This window comes from Triturus cristatus, chromosome 9 (assembly GCF_964204655.1).
Source record: "Triturus cristatus chromosome 9, aTriCri1.1, whole genome shotgun sequence".
In the NCBI taxonomy this organism is placed as follows: Eukaryota; Metazoa; Chordata; class Amphibia; order Caudata; family Salamandridae; genus Triturus; species Triturus cristatus.
In genome coordinates, this window is record NC_140592.1 from 432,164,806 (window position 1) to 432,186,193 (window position 21,388).

The 21,388-nt window shown below is 43.1% G+C and overlaps 1 protein-coding gene across 1 annotated transcript in view; it reads right to left on the minus strand.

Moving 5' to 3' along the window:
- The window catches only part of LOC146798097 (cytochrome P450 2G1-like), a 1,186,024-nt gene that overhangs the window by 406,484 nt on the left and 758,152 nt on the right, over window positions 1-21,388 (minus strand). Inside the window, exon 6 of the mRNA XM_085625315.1 lies at window positions 20,561-20,737. Coding sequence (XP_085481441.1) covers window positions 20,561-20,737 — 177 coding nt within the window. The remainder of the gene's footprint in view (window positions 1-20,560; window positions 20,738-21,388) is intronic.

Genomic DNA, 21,388 nt, shown 5'->3' on the forward strand with positions numbered 1-21,388 from the left:
AGTAGACAGTATGTCTTATCAAAAATAACAAAATAATATCTGGTAGGGCATTTTGTTGATGGGAATTTTTGAAAAGTCTCTCAAGAAGAGGACAACCCAAAGGACTGGACTCAGTGACTAGAGCTATTGGAGCATCTAATTTTTTGAAAAGAAGAAAGAGTGGCCAACTGGGCGGACATGAGGTCTCTCTTAGTTCGAAAACAATGGTGCCATCCTCCTACTCCTCATACTTCCTTTTAGCCATGGTGCATGGTAATCAGCTGTTCAGAGTTAACCATCAACTGCTGCTACTAAAAAAGTACTAGGCCTGGATTAGAAAAAGTAAAATGCACTACTTTGGGGTGTCCAGTCCAACGTAAGTGACCGCCATTACTGATTGAGATTGATGAGTCAGTAAAAGAAACTAAAGCCTTCTTATCTCACAAACCTGCAGAGAATACATTACTTGGGCACGCAAACTGCAACAGCAAATTATTGCTGCCAGAACTAGTAGTGGTAAGGAGTCCTTACTAGTACTACTAGTAGCCTAGGACTAATGGGTTCTTTGATTCTTACAGTACCACTACTAGGCAATACACATTTAAGGGGAGAGGAAAAGCTGAGTGAAATCCAGAAGAAAGCAAGCTACAGGCAGACTTATACAGAGTCAAAACAGAGGTTAGTACTAGTACTTAGTAGTAGGTAAAGGAGCAAAAAAACAAGAATTTAAAAACAGATAGATTGAAGAGGATTTTTTTTAAAAAAAAGTAAAATTAAGAAATGAAAATAATAGCGAGGTAAAGGTTAGGGAAATATTAATATATAACAACACCAGGAGGACCTACTGGGGCCAGCAGCAGAGCCATCTGTGCCTGAGGCCGCTTCCTCCTGGGAGGCCATACAGCTCCCGCAACGGCGCACTGCCAGCTGACCCAATGTTCTTCTTGCCCCTTGATGCTGTTCATGTAAGACATAACTAAAGAGACAAAAAATGATTTGTGTTAAATAAATAAATATAATTGCTCTAAAGAGAGGAAACGGCAATTGCAATAACATTCACCTATCCTAAAGATCGACTTATTCTACTAGTAGTAGTCGGCTAGTATATATCGCAGTAGAGTACTATCCGATCCTTATTATTCCACAGTTCAATTCCGATTCCTGAATCATAAATATACCTAACCCGCCTCCTCCAGACTTTGGAATGAATTGCAAAAAAATTATATTTGCTTCTACTAAGTTCCGATCTCATTCCCAATCATCTCTGTCTCCAACTCAAACCGCCTTTGATGGGCCAATTACTAATTCTGCGTTTTTATTCTTCCTAATGCATAGATGGACGCATGCATATTGCAGACACCATTGGTTGGTTGCTATTCTAATCACTCACTATACATACAAACTACAAAAGGTTCTACTAGGACTGAAGTCATGTGAGAGGACGTGTCACACAGGCCGCTAAATTACCAAATAATACTAACAACTACCTCTAGCTTAGTGACAGGAGACAGGACAGCCTGACAGGACAAAGGAAAGGACTGGAGTTTTTCCTATATGCTTTACCTAACTTCAATTCTCTAACCTCTCTTACATTACCATCCTAAGAGAGCGCAAAGTCGCATACAAGTACGATTAGTTATTAGCGCCGAGCATGAGCACCTGTCTGGAAGTAACAATCACATAATTATAGGATTTTTAAACATAAGTTACCTGCATGTAAGCAGCAGCAGCATGTTAGCTATTTGCGGAAAAAATAATATTCGCAATACCACAGAACAAAAGAACACAATAGTAATATCATTAGCTACTCACCAAGCCCTGGGACCTCAACACCTAGCAGGTCCAGCAGGTCCTGCTCCTGGTCCAGGATGTCTGACCACCGGTGCGTCAATTGGTTAAGTGTGCGCTGGACCCCAGAGCAGCGAAACACTACCCAGCGCACCCTCTCACACCGCTGGTGAAGCTCCCGGAGCCTCTACCTGGACCCAGGGCTGCCGCCTGATTCCAGGGTTAAGGGGAGGTGGCGCTGGACAAAAAAAACAGTGCAGCCACCTACGCCACAGTGAATAAGGCCCGTGGCTGCACCCCTTGTGGGTGCCGCCTTCTACTAGGAAGGCAGTCGCGGCTATCACTCCTCTTTCCCTGGCCCTTGGTTTTCTTAAGGCCATAGTTCTGGGTAGGCGGGGCGGAAAAGAAAAGGTAGTAAGTAAGAATGTAAGTGAAAGAAATGAAAAAAGCAAATAATAGAAAAAGAGTGAAAAACGCACTAAAAAACACACAAAAGTAGTAAAAAATGCAAAAAAAATATATAATCAGCAATAGAGAGGGATAGATAATAAATAAAAAAGATCAAAGAAAAGTTTCTAGAAACAAAGGATTGAAAAGATATAGAGAGGATAGAAAACAGGACCAAAACCATAGCAAAAAGTGAAAAAACAAGATGGCCGTGCCCATTGGTGACTGCGTGGTAAAGTTCTCACAATATTTTCCGCCGAGCACGCAAAAAGCGTCCCAAAACACACTATACGTGTTCCCGAACTGGAAAAATGCATTGCTCAGGGTTAATCTGGTATCTATGGGGCACTGGTACCACTGCTGCCTGCTTCTGCCATAGCGAAGAGGGAGTCAAAGGGGGATGGAAAATAATTAAAAGGAACAGGACGAGAACAGAAGAGAATAAGCCAGAAAATGAAAACAAAAATCAAAGTACAAAAAGTCATGTAAAATACAGACAGAAACATAAATACCCACACAGAAAGACAGACAGTGATAAAAAATAATTAAATAACAAAGTGGGATTGAGATTTGGATGATCAGATGGAGAAAAATTAGGAAGGATTAGAAAAGTATGAGCCGGCCTTGCTCTTTGCACTGAATTTCAGTGCAGAATGTGCTACCGGGGTGAAAAAAAGGCTCAAACAGCAGGGAGAACTTTTTCCACTCACTGGCGGAATTCCACAGTATCTCATAGAGTTTTTTGGTAACTTTGCTGAATTCCGCAGAAAGAAACTATGCAAGTTTTACCCAGACTTAGAATTCACCATCCTTCACTATACTTCGTACTGCTGTGCAGGCTGTGGAGCACTAGTATTTTGTTTCTACCACAGGTTGGGTTGAGCCATCTTTATAGAATGTGCTCTGGTAAGACTTAATGGGCAATGTAGCTCGAGTCAAAGCAACATCCTGTTCGTATTGGAGAAAAGCTTCTGTACAAAGAGAAGAATCATACTGAAACTTGACATCCACTGCACTCAAAAAAGTAGCCACATGCATCCATCTCAGGGGTAGGGGGTGAGCATTAGGAATGTTTGCCTTAGAAGCCACTTCTAGTGCTGGTACAGGAATAAAAACAATTAAATATTTTCATTGCACCAAAGGGTGCATCTTTAAAATAGTTGCTTGTACAGCTGTCAGGATTTTTTCAATGGAAGCAAAGCATGCTTTAGCCAGGGAATACAAGTGAGACTTGTAAGCAATAGCGATGGTCTGTCCTTCATTGTACATCACATAGGTGTAACCATAGTGACTGGGTATGACTCTGATAACTAGGTTGGTTTTATTGTCCCTAGTTTAAATAAAATTATTCTCAAGCATGTCTGCTTGTTCAGCACACACAATATCAGTATGCCCATTCAGCCATTGTTTATATGAAAATATGTTAAATCACGAAATAAAAGGGCTTCACTCTCTCAGCCTGGTGAGGCTAAGTACATCCAAAGTTACGACGCTCCAGCAGGGATTGCAAATTTTTCAGCGTGTCAGGAGGCTGCAAGTTAGCGCATGTCATAAGGAAGTCTGAAGCTAGACTCTTACCCTCACTAGATAACTCGTTTCCCAAGAAAGTCACAATTGAGTAGGCAATCTTTGATTTTTTAAATTTAATTTAGCAGACATGTGAAGTCAGTATGGTTACTTCTCTGTCTATCCTGCCTAATTGTGAATTCAGTAAGTTAGCTATCATTAATGTCTAACAATACCTCTGGTTCTGGTTGTAAGATCTCCATTATTTGTGATGAAAATAAGCCAAGACTGTTCTTATTGCCCATGAGTAAGTGTCAGAATGAAAACTGCACTCCATCAAAACTGATAGTGGTTAGATACTCCCTTGCAGGCACTATGTTTTGAGTAAAGAATCCATTGGAACTATAAAGGGTGGTTTTGTATTTTTTTCTGCACCAGGTTAGTTAGTAAATCTTTGCTATGTGCGTTTGCACTTTATAAGTTCACATGTACAAATTCAAATTCCTAGAGTCTAAGACAGATCTATAGGAGCCACCTGGTATGGAGACAGGAAAAAGTGGCTTGTTCATTGACAAGAGGCAAGGCGCTATTATACCTGTTTGCTGCAATTGATCTAATATTGCTTTTATACTACTTTTGGCTTCTGGCTTTAAAGGGTATTGTGCTTATGGTTCACTGTGTAAGGGAATAACATGTGGACTAAAGTGTTTGTCCCACCCCACTTGATTTCTATATGAGGCCGGCGCTTGTCTCACAGCCCATTTGTCTGGAATATATTTCCCTAATATATTCAGGTACTGTAGGCTAGAAGACTACATTTATGTCTTCCTAACCCCAGGGTGTTTCCTTAATAAAGCCTGGAGGCCAGTCTTCTTTCACTAGTATCAGTGCCAGCTGCTACTGAATGGATGTGGTGTGTCAAGGCAGGGAGAGAGGAATGAAGAAAAAATTGCACTTGCTTGGGTACTGCCGCTTCTGCTGTCACTCCTCCGTTCTTCTTACCACTAACGAGGAAGCACATGGACTTCCAGACTCCCCAAGCCAATCACAATGCTGCTGTCACCAGCATGATAGCAGTATAGTGATTCATCTGAGCACCGTAGTTTGGCACTCATACAGTCGCTAGGAGCCTGTTCATGTTCTCTACCCAAGCTGTGCAATACAGCCCGATGGAGAACATGCTTAGTGTGCATGATGGTTTGGCCCGTGAAAGATGGCCGGCCAAACTGTCATGTGTACTTAGAGAGTGCCCACCACTCCGTCCCTTGCTCTGTATAGCCCCACCCCTGCAGAGCCAGTACAGAAAAATTAAATGATAATAACATTGTGTTATTATCAATTTATTTTGCCTTTTTGAACTGCTCTGAGAGCAGTGAGGTGACGCTCCGCTGGCTAGGATGATGGCATAATCATCTGATAGTAGTAATCAAAAGACTGCCTTGATAATACATGGTATGTTCCCCTCATTTTTTATATTTAGATTTTTAACACCATCAGGAGGGTCGAAATGTTTATTGGGAGTCTGGATCTGTATACAGTCATCAGTTGTGTTTGCATCCAGAAACCTCTGAAGCGCCTGATGTACTATCATGACTTCTGCAGTGATTTCTAGGAGCGGTCTCGACCAAATCCTACTTAGTAGCTGGACCGGCATGTTTCCTAGAATCTCCTGCTACTTTCTTCTTCTTCTTTATTGGGGTTTAAGAGTCCAATACTTCCTCTTACCTCATTATTAATGTCAGTCTGCCATCCTGCTTTACTTATCCTACTGCACTCCTCCTTTCTTCAGCACTCAGGTCGGCTCCTCCTCTCTGTTTTTTTTTACCTTCGGTGTCCTGAAAAGAACATGAAGAGGGGTTATCAGAATACTGATACCCTTCAGGTTCTTTCATTTTCTCATGGTCTCACAAGTTATTATCACCCCTGCTGGATTCATAAGAAGAGGGTGATCTAGTATGTCTTTTAACTTTATCTTTCTGTTTTTTCTTTTCTTCTGTTGCAGATATCTTTTTAACACAACCGTCATTGTCATTTTTATGTTTTAAATGTGACTTAACAGGTCGAGTACCCAAGTATATCTACCTACAAAGGTGTAAACTTCCATGATTATTTTTGATAGTTCCGGTTCCAATTTTATAACTGGAACTGCTTTCAGTCTGTTACATGTAGCCAGAACTGAAACCTCTCCCTTAATATTGCTTAGAATAATAGAGGAGACTGTAGAGAAGTTTCTATTTAACTTCATTCCTCAATCCATAGCTGCTGCAGCTCCGTGCTCATTCTGTACCTGTCTAAGTATATCAGGAAGGACTGCCACTGAAGGTGTGCCATGCGTACTAGTGTAAATCCATGCAAAAATGGTTCCCCATGTGTTACTCTCCTCTATGTGAGGCACCATTCCAAGAGGGAGACACATAGTCAGTATTCAGGGCTTGATTCACAAAGGGCCCCCACACTCATGGCACTAGTCAATGTGTTATTGAAATAGAGGTAATGCTTTTGGGTTACTAATAATTGCTAGGAAGGCTTGAGGCGAGTTGTGACATCTACGAAGTGCAAAGTGTGCTGGCAGTTGTTGAGACCGTCCCTGGCAGAATCTCCTGCAATAATCTGAGTGAAGGACCCTTTCTGACAGGTGGTCATGTGGTAGTCCTTGTATACTAAATCATATCAGAAATCGGATTTTCAGATCTAAGTTTAGGAATGTCTGACATAGATTATGTGCATCAAGGTCTGCAACATATATGTTTTCTTATGATCATATAAGGTAAAAGGACATCGATTGAGACTACATTATTTCAGTTAAATATCTATGTGTTCTTATTTAACTTTGACCTGATGAAGAGTAGACATTTGACCCAGGCAAATGTCGCTTCGATTGTTGAATCTATGTTAGTAATCAAATGGCTTGATGCTTTCACTGTTCTAAGAAAGATAAGGTCTGGCAACATCTGTATCTAATGGCAGACATGACAATGATTCTGCATAAATCAGGGAATATGACGACTTTCATTGTTCAAGTTAAAAAAGATGCGACCTCCATTAAAGAAGATGGAGTCAGGGCCTACATAAAATGGAGTCAGACCTCAATGGCTTTACGTCAATGTAAACTATTTACATGAAATATGTCAATTTTACCAACCAAAAACCTCAAGGAACAAACTCAATCCATCATGTAAAATAAATACAACATATAAACCACACATATCAAAGTAACAATCACATATTTATACAAACAATAAAATATCACATTTCCAAACCAAAAGAAATAAAAAAAATAACATAATTTTCTGCAGCTGAAGATCTTCCTCTGTATCCATGTAGTCAAAAATAATCCACGAAAAACGGGAAAAGTATTTTCCAAAATGCCCTTCAATAATGCAAAAATATTAATAATCCCATTGGCATCACTCAAGCAATCCAAAGTATCAAGGAACCATAAAAACCTGAAAAAGTATTTAAAAAGAGAAACGCTCGTGGAAACCTGTAAAAAAAGGAAATTAAAGTTAAAAATATTAGTTCATTATAAACCACAATGGATTTCCATAAAAAAAACTGTAACACGCTATATCAATAGGACATGGTCATGGACAAAAACCTGTAAAGTAAACGAGAAAACCCAAAGGCAAAACACAAATTGTGAAAAATATATATAATTTACACTTGAATATCATAAAATATGTAACAAAACAATGTAACCCAACTTAACAATACATTTCTAAAACAATGTACAAAATCCCCAAACTACACACCAGTCAAAAACACTGCTATGTATACAACTAAATGTTCAAAAATTGCAAGAACTGCACTATGACTAACCTCACGACCTCCCACTTAGAGTGAACCTACACTCAAAACACTTACATAAGCCTTAAAAAGGACTCACCTTATTGCGACCAGGATCCCTGAAAACAGATTATAAATGACACAAACAGAAAAAAAAAAAAAAGGTAGCAGTAAAAAAAATGGTCAGGTTAAGGAAACTATAAAGAAGACTATCACCCTAATCAAATGAATGGTGAGAAATTGTAAAACTTCTAAATAAATGTATTAATAAATGGTAAAAAATACTAAACATGTAAAACATGTCAAAACATGTTTATAAAAATGTTAATAAATGTAAAGTATACATCCAATAATTGTATATAATAAATGCTGAAAAACCTTATTTTAAAATGATGTTGAAAATATGTTTATGAAACAAATTAGGACATGTTAAAAATAATGTTAAACAATGGAAAAAGCAGAAATGTCCAACATACAAATCTATGATATACATTTGTTATCGAAGCATACAAATGTATTCAAAATGTTTCATTCACTTATCTATATATAAATGTTTATTTTTTAGTTGAAATATATGTTTAAAATGCACAACAATACTAAACATACTCTTTAAACTACATACAAATTCAATTTAAACAAAGGATTTCACACAAAATTTATAAAAGTAAATAATCACACTTCCTTGGATACCAATTTTAAAGAAAGTGTTGAAGACTAAAGGGATGACATTTACTATTCCCACTCCAATCGGTACCAAGCTGGGGAAGGTGACATTTAATATTACTACTCCAATCTATACCTAGTTAAGGAAAGTGTTGGATGCTAAAAGGGTAACATTTATTATTGCCCCTCCAATCTATACCAATTTAGAGAGGATATTCGACACAATAGGGTTTACATTTACTATCCCCACTACAATCTTACCCAATTGAGAAAAGGTGTGGGACACTAAATAGGTGACGTTTACTATTTCTACTTCAATCTGTAAAAATTTGGGGAAGGTGGTGGACATTAAAAGAGTGTCATTTGATTTTCCCACTGCAGTTTAAACCAATTTGGAGAAGGTGTTGGACATTGAAGGGATGATATTTACTCTTCCCGCTCCAATCTCAGCCAATTTGGGCAAGATATTGGGCACTAAAGAGGTGAAATTTATTCTTTCCACTATAATCTAGTACATTTTATGCAAGAGCCTACAGACTAGAAATGTTATATACACAATTATTACTCCATACTCATGCATAATTTTCATCTATAAAATAAACTAAAATCTACTTCAAAAGACACTAACCAAAACTACAAACCTATATATATTCATATTTAAACATTAACATATAAAAGAATATTTTTAGCAGGATTGATAGACAAATCTTTTTTGAATATTTACTACCATTCCTAAACTTTGCACCATAAAAAAAGAAAATTGTGATACAAAATTTACAATCATGAATTAAAAAAATATATAAAAAACGATCTTTAAAAAAATTGCAAAAAATATTTTTGCAATGACAAAAATATTCAATGGAAATAAATATAGAAATATTTTGGGGCTAGTCTGGAATATGCTAGGCCTGGGTGGTAAATTCCATTTTACTTGCGGAATTTGGGCAGTTCCGCGGAGAACGCGGAATTTCCAAAAATTCCGCAAACCGCGTCGCCGCAGAATTTTTCCCTTGTTCGTGCTTTCAAAATGCATTTCCCCGCGCGCAAGAGCTACTTACCGGGATCTCTGCGTTCTCCGACGAGTTTTCCTATCTGTTCACGTGCACCACAAGATTTTGGTAGCCGGCCACGTGATCCCGTGAGAGTGTGCGAACACGTCATTTAGGCGTGCCCGCGTTCACGAACAGGAAACACGCATCGCAAGCGGGCGGGATAAGTGAAAGAAGATTGCCACGCCAGTTGGCGACTGCATTGGCAAGTTCACGAGATATTTCCCCCCGAGCACGCAAACTGCGTTCGCAAACAGGAAAAATGCATCGTGAATGGGCAGAACAAGCAATTCCGCATCCTCGTGGAACTCTGCGTGCTCATGGAGATTTTTTACAGTTTCGCGGAGCTTTGCATAGCGCGACTACCCAAATTCCACCCACCCTTTGAATATGCGCAAGGAACTCACCCGAGAGATAGAGCAATTAGAGAAAGCTCTTCTACCATGTGAAATCCAGATGGGGCAAAGGGGGCTCACATCTACTGCGCAAGAAACAGAGCGCACACATTGGCCTCCTCGAACGGCTGCGCTGCCTCAACTACAAGGGGCACTCGGCACGTGCGCACGCCTGGCAGATTGTTGGCCTGGCTGCTATGACAGGAGTAGCCTAGACACCCCCTACATGCCATACACTTTGAAAGTGGCCCCATAGTATACACCCAACACAAAATCCATGAGGTGATGACCAATCATTATGCAGCCATAAATCAAGCCACAGACACACCCGACTACACTAGACTGGATGCATTCTTCTCGTTGATCTAACTGACAACTATCACATCAGAGCAATGTGAGGCACTGGGCGCCCGATTGAGCTGGAAGAAATCAGGGATGCCATATCGGCATTCGCAACCGGGATGACCCCGGGCCTGGATGGGTTACTGTCTGAATTCTATAAGGCATACTCAACAAAACTGATACCACGTGTCCAAGCTGTCTATTCTGCTGCAATAGATGCCTCCTCCCTCCAACCCTCACTAAATGAATCGCGGTTGGTTTCACTTCTTAAGCCAGACAGGGACCCTATGAACCTAGGCTCCTATAGGCCACTAGCCCTTTTAAACACCGATTATAAAACACTAGCAAAACTGTTAGCGCACCGGCTGGCCCCCTTAGTTCAAACAATCATTCACAATGACCAAAATGGATTTGTCCCAATGAGCAGTACCTCTCTCAATCTTCGCAGATTCTTCAGAGTGGCCGAATATGCGCCACAGCAATGGCCCCGTGCTAAATGCCTTAACTTAGATTTGGAAAAGGCATTTGACACCCTAGGGTGGGAATTCCTATTCCCAGTGCTGCCTCTTTATGGGCTTGGGGAAGCCTTTATCAAAATGGTCCGGCTGCTCTATGATGACCAGCTGGTGAGGGAAAAAACGGGACCGTATATGTCAGTCATAGTCATAGCATTTTATTGAGAGCACATATCACCCATGGGTCGCAACGCGCTGGCCAAATCCCTAGGGCAAGAAGGAAAGAGGTAGCCAGCAGGAACAAGAAAGATCAGAACAGCCAGGTTTTTAGATTTCTCTGAAACTGTCTGTGGTTGATTTCCATATGTCGCTGCAATGGGAATGCATTTCACAGGGTGGGGGCGAGGTATGAGAAGGATCTGCCGCCATTCCTGGCGGTGCAAATCTTAAAGGGGGTGAGAAGATATTTGGTTGAGGATCTAAGGGTTCTGGTAAGTTGATACCAGATGTGTTTTTTGGCAAGATAGCAAGACCCGTTCCCATAGATGGTTTTGTGGACCAGGCAATTGATCTTAAAATGGATGTGTTTCCTAATAGGAAGCCAGTGGGGAGCTCTCAGACTTGGTTCCGATGGGGATTGTGAAGGTAGATTTAATAAAAGTCTGGCAGCTGTGTTTTGTAAAACTTGGAGTTTGGTAAGAAGCTCTTCATTCATGGAAGTCATGAGGGTGTTTCCGTAATCAAGCCGGCTGATGATTAGGCCTTTGACACTGGATACAACTGGGAACCATTGGAAGATCTTGCGGAGACTTCGCATTAGACCATAGCAGATGCCCGTCACAGGATTAACATGGTCTTTCAGGGACAAGTTGCTATTGATCATCACCCGAAGGTTACGGACCACCAGTTTGGGAGAAGGACAGGGGTCGAGATTGGGAGGCCACCAATCGCTGGACTATAGAGCTTGGGCTTTCCAAAAAGAATGATTTCCATCTTACTGACATTAAGTTGCAGATAATAAGTTTGCCTCCATACATTAATGTCAGTCATGCACTTCATGAATCGGAGTTTGGTGTCCGTTAGATATGGGCCGCAAGTGTTTCACAGTTGCATGTCATCTGCGTACGGCACAGTGTCAAAACCATGCGATCTGATCACTCCAGGTAGGGATGCCACGTATGGGTTGAAAAGCATGGGACTTAGAATAGAACCCTGGGGGACTCTTTTGTCTATAACTTGGCTATGAGAGACGAGGGTACCGATGTGTACCGTCGAAGAACGGTCAGTTAGGTAGTGTCATGCTCCGGAGTCCTGCCTGCCCCGGAATCCTTTTCTGTTGAGAGTATGGGCGTGTATAAAAGGAGCGTAAACGCTCCCGAACGCGCTTAGCGTTCTAGTTCTGGGCCCCATTTCCATCCGCAGACACTCGCCTGACTTCCGGTTGTTGTTGCTTCCTGTTTCTGTAGTGTGTGCGCTTGCAGGCGTTCCTTTCTCCGGAGCGCGAGTAATCCTCCTTCGAGCCCTTTGATTGTTGTCCCCATCAGTCGGACTTCAGGTCCCCGTAGTAGCAGCTATTCCATCCAGCTGTCTTCTCATTGCCAAGGAGAAAATATCAGGTACACCGAACGTGGAGTCGCGTTCACATCTCCGCCCACCGGGTGCTTTTCCCGGAATCACGGAGCCAGCGAAGCCTTCACCTTTCAAATCTGAGCTTCGTGTCCACGCTCTGTTTTGGCAAACAAAGAGGCATTTACTTCTTAGCCTCACATCCATTTCCCCTTTCTGTCTCGTTCCTTGATAGTTTTCATCCCTCTTTTGTTAGTCCTTCCTTAGCCCCGTCTACTCTTGTGGGGGTTCCTCCTTTAAGTTATTATTTAGTGAATACGTGGGAAGACTTGTGTGAACCACTCGGTGAAAACGGATTGCAGCTTCTGAATCACGGTAACGGCGCTTTGGCGCTGCTTTTTGTTTCTACTTTCATGAAAGCCCCGATCTATGTGAAAAGTCAAAGAACTGTGTGCAGGTTAATTATGGTTCACTGACCAATATGACTTACTTCTACATTAGGTGTAATCCATCCACAGACAGCTGAGGTAATCCTTACACGATTCCTGTTTCACCATATCATAAGTTCACCATATCATAAGTGGGGGTAAGTGGGGAATCTTACAAGTACATAGTTATGTGAAGAAAAGTAACGTTAGCCTGAATACCATGTTTTCTTTTGTGCAGGATCCTCTTTAAGGTTGTTCTACGTATGTTCTGGTCATCTGGAATTGGCAGCAGGATACAGTAGTGTTCTTACCGGCTTAGCAGTAGAATGGTATGAGAGACAAGGGGTTGGAATTAAACATTGGAGAATTCTCATGCTTGCAATATTGCATCAACCTTACTTTCTCTGCAGTAATAATCAGCCTCACCTGTACCAGACGTGGAGCCTTTGGTCTTCCTGAAGTTTTCCCGCCTTCCCTTGTTTTGTTTCGCTGTTTTCCCCGGGTGCGCCCTCCGTTTCTCTAGAGTTTGATAGAGTCGGGGGGTCGCCGGGGAAGGCTGTGGTATTCTCTCCGGATTCCTGGCGCTCCTGCGGAACCTACTGGTATTCCTTACAGGTAGCTCCTGAGCCAGTTCAAGGCAGTTCCCATGACTCCCAATCCCCAAAGACGATTCACTAGAGTCCTGTGGGAGATGGTGTCAAAGGTGGCCGATTGATCGAGTAGTACCAGCATGGCTGACTGTCCGATGTCCAGGGTAAGTCTAATGTTGTCAACTACCTCTATCAGCGAAGTTTTCGTGCTGTGAACCACCCGAAACCCAGATTGGGAAGAGTCTAACAATTTATTACTCTCCAGGAAACTTGAAAGATGCCTATTGATTAGGGACCCCAGGACTTTCCCAAAAAGAGGGAGAAGGGCAATGGGCCGATAGTTGTTTGGTTCCTTGAGGTCCAAGGTGGGCTTTTTAAAAATAGGCTTGACCATAGCTGCTTTCCATTTTGTGGGAACAGTTGCATGACATAAGGATAAATTGAGGAGGTCATTAAGGCCTTTGAAAAGGGCTGGTCTAATAATGGACAGAATGTGAGGTGAGACTGGGTCACGGGGGAGCCTGATTTGACCTTAGAGAGGGCACTGCTGACATCCTCTTGTGTGAATTCGGTGAATTCATTTAGAAAAATTGGAGTGGATGTGTGATCACAGTCAGACAAGTGGTGCAACTGTTCACATGTCTGGTTGGTAAAGAGGCATTGGTTTGTGTTGATCTTTTCCTCAAAGAAGGTGGACAGAGTGTCCACCCAATCCTTTGAGGCAGGATGATTGGACTGGCAGGATGAGGGACTGGTAAATTCCTTTAACATTTTGTACAGTTCTTTGTGTGAGTTGCTGGCCTTATTTACTCTGTCACCTATGTTGTTTTTTTCAGCTTCAATTATATTGTCAAGATAACATCTATGTAAAGATTTATATGTCTGCCTGTCCTCAGTGCTTTTAGAAATCCTCCATTTTTGTTTGTCTTTCCTACTTGCCAGTTTGTCAGATTTGAAGGCTGCAGTAAACCAGGGTGACATTTTATGGTTGCATTTGATTTTATTCAGGGGACGATAATGTCAAGGGCCTGGATGATTGCCTTCTCAAAGGTTTTAACAGTGGAATTTAGGTTGTCAGTATTAGTGTAGAGTGGGGTGCTGCAATAGGGGGAGAAAGTAGCTAAGCAGAGCCTGCTCCATTTCTGATCTCCGCGGGGGTTGCTATGGGTGGGAATGTACTGTAAAGAGAATTTTAATAGATGATGATCTGACCAGAGGACTGGGATGGGTTGCTCCACTTTGATATGAGTGGTGATGGTAAAACAGGAGGTCAAGAATATGACCTGCTGAGTGGGTGTGACCGGTTACCAATGACAAGGACCCAGAGTATTTAGGATGGAAGTCAATAGGCTGGTATTGGTGTCAGATAGGAGTTCAACATGAAAATTGAAATCAAAGATTAGAAGAAAATTGTTGGCCGCTAGTACATGACGTGCAATGGTCTCTATAAGGTGGTTGGTAAAATTAGTTTAATCGCCGGGAGGCCGGTAGACTAAGGCACCTCTACAGGTTCCCTTGGTAGAGTTCTCCATTCTAAAAATACAGATTTCTCCCCATTCCGAGAGGAAGGTTTCCAGTATACTAATCTTGGAAAGGTCCCTAAATGCAATTGCTAAGCCGCCACCTTTCTTATTGTTCCTGTCAAGTCTGATCAGCTGATACTCCGGGGGGAATGCATTTGCAATGTTGAGAAGGGCAGACTCATGGAGCCAAGTTTTGGTGACGAATAAGAAGACAGGTTTCTCTGAGTCTAGCAGGCTCCATGTTTCCAGAGAATGTCTTGGAATTGAACGGGGGTTACAATATAACCCTGTTGTTTGTTTAGGTGCGTCGGCCAAATTACTACGTGCGGGATTGATCGGGCTTTGTTTGGGGTGAGGGAGCTGTTCAATTAGAACGTTTCCTGCTTCTTTGGAAGGACACAATGGCGGGGAGGGTGTTGTGATCCTCTCAGGGGAACTGGACATGTTTAATGTTCAAATAGCATAGAGTAGCCATAGGTATGGACTGAAATGAGGATAAATAGGTGAGAAGAGGAGGGTGTGAGTAGGAAAGGAGGCAGTGGGGAAAATGGACAGGGGGTCCGGCATTCAGCTGCGGCCAGGCGCGGACGGGCGCAGGCAGGCTTGCCTTTGGTGCTCCGCCGGCGTGCCGCTGCACTCATCCTTCTGAATCCTGGCTTATGAAGAAGGGGATGGAGGGGGAGGAGAGGTGGCAGCGATGGGTATGTTTACCGTCTAGGCACTCACTTCCAGTGGAAGTGGGGAGCGATATGTGAGGCAAGTCCCTCCGCTCGAACAGCACAAGCCATGGGGGAACGGGGACAGCTAAAAGACTAGAAGGTGAGAGAAAAGAAAGGTGAGGACGATGCAAGTTAAGAATTTGAAGAGTTAAAACAGATTTGCACTGTAAATCAGTGAAATAGGTGCTCTATTTGTCTAGTCATGCTGTGTCTGACCTTCAGTAGCCGGGTTTAGGCTACACGTCCGCACTGAATCCAGGCTCATGAAGAAGGGGATGGAGGGGGAGGAGAGGCAGCATTGACTGGTACGCTGACCGACTAGGCACTCGCTTCCAATGGAAGTGGGAGTGATATGTGAGGCAAGTCCCTCTGCTCAAGTGGCACAACCCATGGTGGAACGGGGAGAGCTGAAAGACTAGAAGGTGAGAGAAAAGAAAGGTGAGGACGATGCAAGTTAAGAATTTGAAAAGAGTGAAAACAGATTTGCACTGTAAAAAAGTGAAATAGGTTCCCTATCAAAGTGCGAACGGGCACTAGGCAGGGGTGCCCTCTGTCTCCGTTACTGTTCTCGGTCACAGTGGAGCTGCTGGCGGCGATGCTTCAAGCAAGGGGCATGGACTGGGGGAACCCCCAGGGTGATAGCATGCACATCATCTCATTGTACGTAGATGACCTTCTTCTATACCTGAGGGACACGCACTCTATCTCAGGTAAAGTAGAACACATCTTACGAGAATTTGCCGCAGTGTCGGGGCTGGTGGTTATTGCATCCAAATCCAGTCTCCATCCATTTGACACAGACTCTCCTGACCAACAGTATGTTCTTGATGGCACATGCATCAAATGGGAGGCCCACACATTCCGATATCTGGGAATCCAGGTATACCATCAACCAGTGGACCAGCTTGAAGGGAATCTGGGAAGGGCAATAACATCCATCTGGTCGGAAGTAGCATTCTGGTGAAACACTCCCTCTAACCATCATGGGCGGAGTAGCATTAACAAAGATGATAATCTTGCTTCGGTTATTATATGACTTTGCCAATTTGCCAGTATATCTTCCACCGGCCCTTTTCAAAACGCTGGAACGATTAGTGAGATGGCACGTCTGGGGGGCCTCCCGTAGCAGAGTAGCAATCCGAAAGCTATATCTACCGACAGATCTAGGTGGGCTTGCCTTACCCAACTTGGAACACTATTTAGCAGCTTAGCTACAGTGGGTGGCCAAATGACTCTCAGAGCAGCACCTGACGGACGCTGCATTAGACCTTCTGGCACTAGATCATAATAGCCTTCTCGTTCACTTCCACCCATGTCACAAGCAGAAGCCGCCGCCGCAGCTCCTCTTAACTGTGGCACATCGTTGTTACCGCTGAAGTCTGTACTTGACAAGAAATACCAAACTATATGCCCCTGCGCTCCCAATAATAGGTACACCAAGTCAACACGGTGCCATCATGGCCCGAGAAGTACGTCATTTCACTGACAGTGACATACAGGATCTTGGAGATCTGTATCATGATGACCCTGTAGTCTTACGCCTCACTCCTTGATGCTTACAGAGTATCACCGGGGCAGTTTCTAAAACACTGAGTGTACATAGCTGCCCTGCAAGAGTACTGGGGAGACATGTCCACGGAACTATCCAAGCAACTAACCACGCAATACCTGCAAGTGATGGGGAGGGTCAGACATTTCATAATATGGTTCGCGGCATACCTATGGTCTCACACAGCAACATGCTTACTCTCCCAATGAGCACACTGGGAGGAAGACCTTCAATGCCCTCTCACGGAAGCTGAGTGGGGCAGGATACTAGAGGGTCCGATAGGCATTCTGCACAACATGCGGTTCCGGCTCACCCGATACTTCATTACACAGAGGGCATACCTCACGCCAGCACAAATCAACAAATACTATGCTGATGCATCTGCTGCCTGCCCACGCTATCATGTTATCGATGCAGATTTGCTGCATATGCTGTGCAACTGTCTGAAACTGGGGGAGTACTGGGAGTATGTAGTGACAGTACTACGTTGCTACACTGGTCGTACCATTTCCCTAACCTGGGAGACTTGCTTCTTGCACCTGTACGCAAACAATAAATGTTTGCAAGTTACCTCTCAGTTTCTAGCTCCCAGACTGATCACTGCAAAGACACTGATCACGAAGCGTTGCCGCTCCGCGGGTCCCCTGGCGGTGCAAGCCTGGAAGCGCTCACTGCAGATCTGGGCTGCGGCAGAAAGCATAGTGCTGTGCAGGGAAGACGCACAGGGTCTCCGTAAGATCCCAATTGCAGAAAACTGGGACACAATACTGCAGGAACTCCTGAGCAACGATGAGGCCCCAGAGCCCACCACTGGCCCTGCAGCGGGGGAATAGCAACGGAGCCCCCTCACAGGTAACATGTAACCTAACACATTTAGCTACATGCGCAATGGTTACATGCTGCATCTACACAGACACACACCGACTTAACTAGAGTGCGGTGCCCCCGCCCTCCCCGTAACATGCAAGCCACCCCTCAGGCACTGCTGCGTTGACATAACCTGCACTCCGGCAGCTCATAAGCGCTCTGCCTACCCATACTCTCCACCCAGGTCTTTTTAGTTACCCCAACCTCAACCGCTTAACGCCCTCCAAACAGCCCGAAGTATGGAAGCAGCAAGAATGTACTTTGCGGGAGAATGACCCACCATCTGGCAAGCAGCCGCAAAGCACAGGGCACACACCGTTGAACACTCGTCTGTGCCCTAGCCCATAGCACATAATAATTGGATGGCTGGTGTAGTCCCTCACCTTCCTCTGCTAGGCAGCAGCCACCATTGCCTCCTCCATGCCTTTAGCTGGAGAGACGCCTGTCAAAACAATACGCACAGTGGCTGAATGCCGTAGCATGCGGGGGGCATGCCCCAATGGTCTGACTGTTTATTGTCATCAAAGTTATCTTCACAATTTTTTACAGCATTAACGGTTCACTTTTGAAAACACAATGGCTGGTACTGCAGATGTATTCTAGTAACTGAAGGGTGCCCCACGTTTGTATCACTGCCTTATTATCCTTATGACAAAGTATAGTATTCTACTCTGTTGACAGGTACTGTGCATGTCAGGGTTGAAGAGTTGTGAAATGTTGTGGACTGTATTAAAATATTGTCTCACAAAATACAATAAACAGATTTAAACAGAATAATTGAAATATTTTAATTATGATTGCATTGGGAAGAATGGTGATGGATGGAATTTAGATCAAAGAGAATTTGATAGTGATCTGACCAGTTGGATGGTAGGGTAGAGCGCAAAGATAGTGTGTTGTGCTTGGAGAAGATTGTGTCAAGTGTGAAGCCCTTGTTGTACGTTGGCATGTTGAAATGTTGGGCGAGATTGTTTGCTTCCAAGCGGGTAGAATGGGCATTTACTGTGGGGCCTTTAGTGTTGTTCAGGTGCAAGTTTAGGTGTTCTAATATGTCAGTTCTGTCTTTTAGTGAGGTTGGCAATATTAGCCTACTAGGTCTTCAAAGAATTGTGAATTTTTGCCTGGAGGGTGATAGATGACATGGAGTTTGGTGGGGTTTGAGTCCATTTGTGAACAGGTGAGCTGCTTGATATTCAAAAGTAGGTTGTTGAGGAGTGTGTAAGGAAGATAAACAGAGATCGCTTTGGTGTATAATGACTACTCCACCACCTGTGCCACCTTTGTGGTTGCTGCGAATGATTGAAAACCTGGGGGGGAGATGAGGTTGATATAAGGTGAGGAGTGGTTGTTCAACAAAGTTTCAGTTACAAAGCATATGTCCGTGTTATGCTGAAGGATGGTATCCGCTATATCAGTGCCATGCTTTTCTGCTGACCTGTAGTTTATAAGCATGCAGTGGGGCATGGGTGTAGGTCTCTGTTCAGGATGGCTGCGTTGGATGGTAGTTCGTTGGAAGGGTGGCCTAGAAAGGTAGGCGGTGTGAAAGCTCCTGTTCGAGCTAAGAACAACTAGGATATTTAGGGGAGAGGAGGGGCTGGGGTGTATTACCATAAGAGTTTTCCATCAATACAGCCTTCTGCTGGGACCTTTTAGTCATGGAGTGTTTGGGTTTGGGGCAGTGCAGAGAGTTAGTGACAGGGTCAGAGTTTATCTGTGGTGTGAGGGGTTTGGGCAGGGTGTGAATATTCTTTGCTTCTATGCAAAGTGACGCGATTTTATCCAAAGTAGTGTTGGTTTTGAGGACTAGATGGGCTGTGATAGGGAGCAGTTGTAAGATACCTGGGACAGTGGAGAGGAGGGGCGTGTGCTGAGGCACTTTAGAGCCATTTTTGGGGACTAAGGTGGGAGCCATCCTGTTGGTGTGGAGGATTACTGGGCAAACGGAGTGGGGTGAATCTCAGACTGGGTTTAGAGCCCCGGGGAGGTAAAGATGATTCTTGAGCTAAAACCGTAGCATCCAGGCATTCAGTAGTAGAGTGGAATGGACTGGGGTGTGGGTGGAGACTGCGCGGGGGAGTTGAGAGTTGTGGGTTTTCGGGGTGGAGGTGTGGGTGTGGGTACATAAATCTGTTCCTTGCAAGAGGGAGGTGGTGTGGGTGCATGAATCTGCTTATTGTGAGAGGGAGGAGAAGTTGGTTTACTGGTAGAGGGGACAGGGGTGCCACCACAGTGCAGGGTGGTGCAGAGTGCAGCAAAGTGTTGGTCAAAAATGCCAGGTATTGTTCTGAGTCTGGGACGAGGATGTTCCCATTTCTGTAGATGGTTATGGTCAGTTCTCCTCTAAAGTCCTAAGATGAGGATGTAGTGAGCTCTAAGAATAAATAATGCACAGTTAATAACATTTGCTTGTCTACATGTTGAAGTTGTTATAATGCAAAAACATTTAATATGTTAAAACCCTTTCCTAGTTAACAAGTGGAGAATCAAGCCCTGACTCAATTGCCCACCCTCTATACACCAGAGACCCCAAACTGGTTTGCAAAAAAATTGACAAAATAGAAACTACCTGCAGATCATAGTTTGTGATATCCAGAATAATTCAAGTTAGACATTTCTAGCAAAAAAATCATTACCAGGTCTGCATGTTCACATTTACAAATTCATTAAAATGACACTTATTAAATGCAAAGATGTAGCTACAACCCTGGTCAAGGCTCTGTTACCCTAACTGGTTCTCTTGTACTGTAACATTGAAGGGGCAGTAGTGGAAGCCTGGGGGACCTCCAGTAAAGGTTTATGGTACTGCACCTAGTTACAGCCCTCTTGTCTCACTAGAGGGACCTCTAGTAATGGTCTTTGTCATTACAGTCTAACCATTTATGTCTGACTTGAAGGACACCTCACTTACCTGCTCCATTCTGATGAGGAAGCAGTCAATGTAGTCCCGAGGATTGTTGAGATCCAGAGTCCCTTGGTTAATTTTCACTTTCTTTTCAGTGAAGGCCAGAAGATCTACTAGGATGCTAAATATTTTCTGATGAGGTCCTGGTAGAAAATCCATCACACGTGGATATGTGTCATACATCTAGGCAAAAGATATGTATAGTGAAATACATTTGTTATACATTTTCTTTTTCTACTTTTTTGATTTCATATTTTTATATAGTGCCATGGACTGTAAAGATGCTGTTTCAGGAAGCTGAAAGTGAATTGATGTGACAATTGAGTTATTTTACAGGTAATACATTTATTGGGTAGGAGCATTGAGGTAGCAAAGGGGTGGTTCAGATCATTACATTTTATGGCCCAACTCACAAAGATTTTACTATGGGTTGTTGTGACTTACTTCTGTTGTACCTCTCGTTTAATCCTAACTTTCAGGAGTACTTCTGGCTTACCTTTAGAACTCACCTCACAAAGGTAAATTTGCATGTGGAGATATCAGCAAACATAGATTTATACCTGTGCATAGGTTTAAATCTCATATTACATGTGATTCAGTAAGACTGGGCAGAGAATTTCTGTAGAAGTACTTTTGCCAACTTTCTAGCTTGAAGGGGTGGGTACACATTCAAATAAAAATATGACCAGAAAGTTACTACTATTGATATTATGGTGATATGTCAGGTGTAAATCAACCAAGCACAATTTTACATAGTATGGGGGGTCTCTTTCTACACTATATATAACTTTGTTTTGAAAAGAACATGGAAACACGTATGAATATGAAAAATTA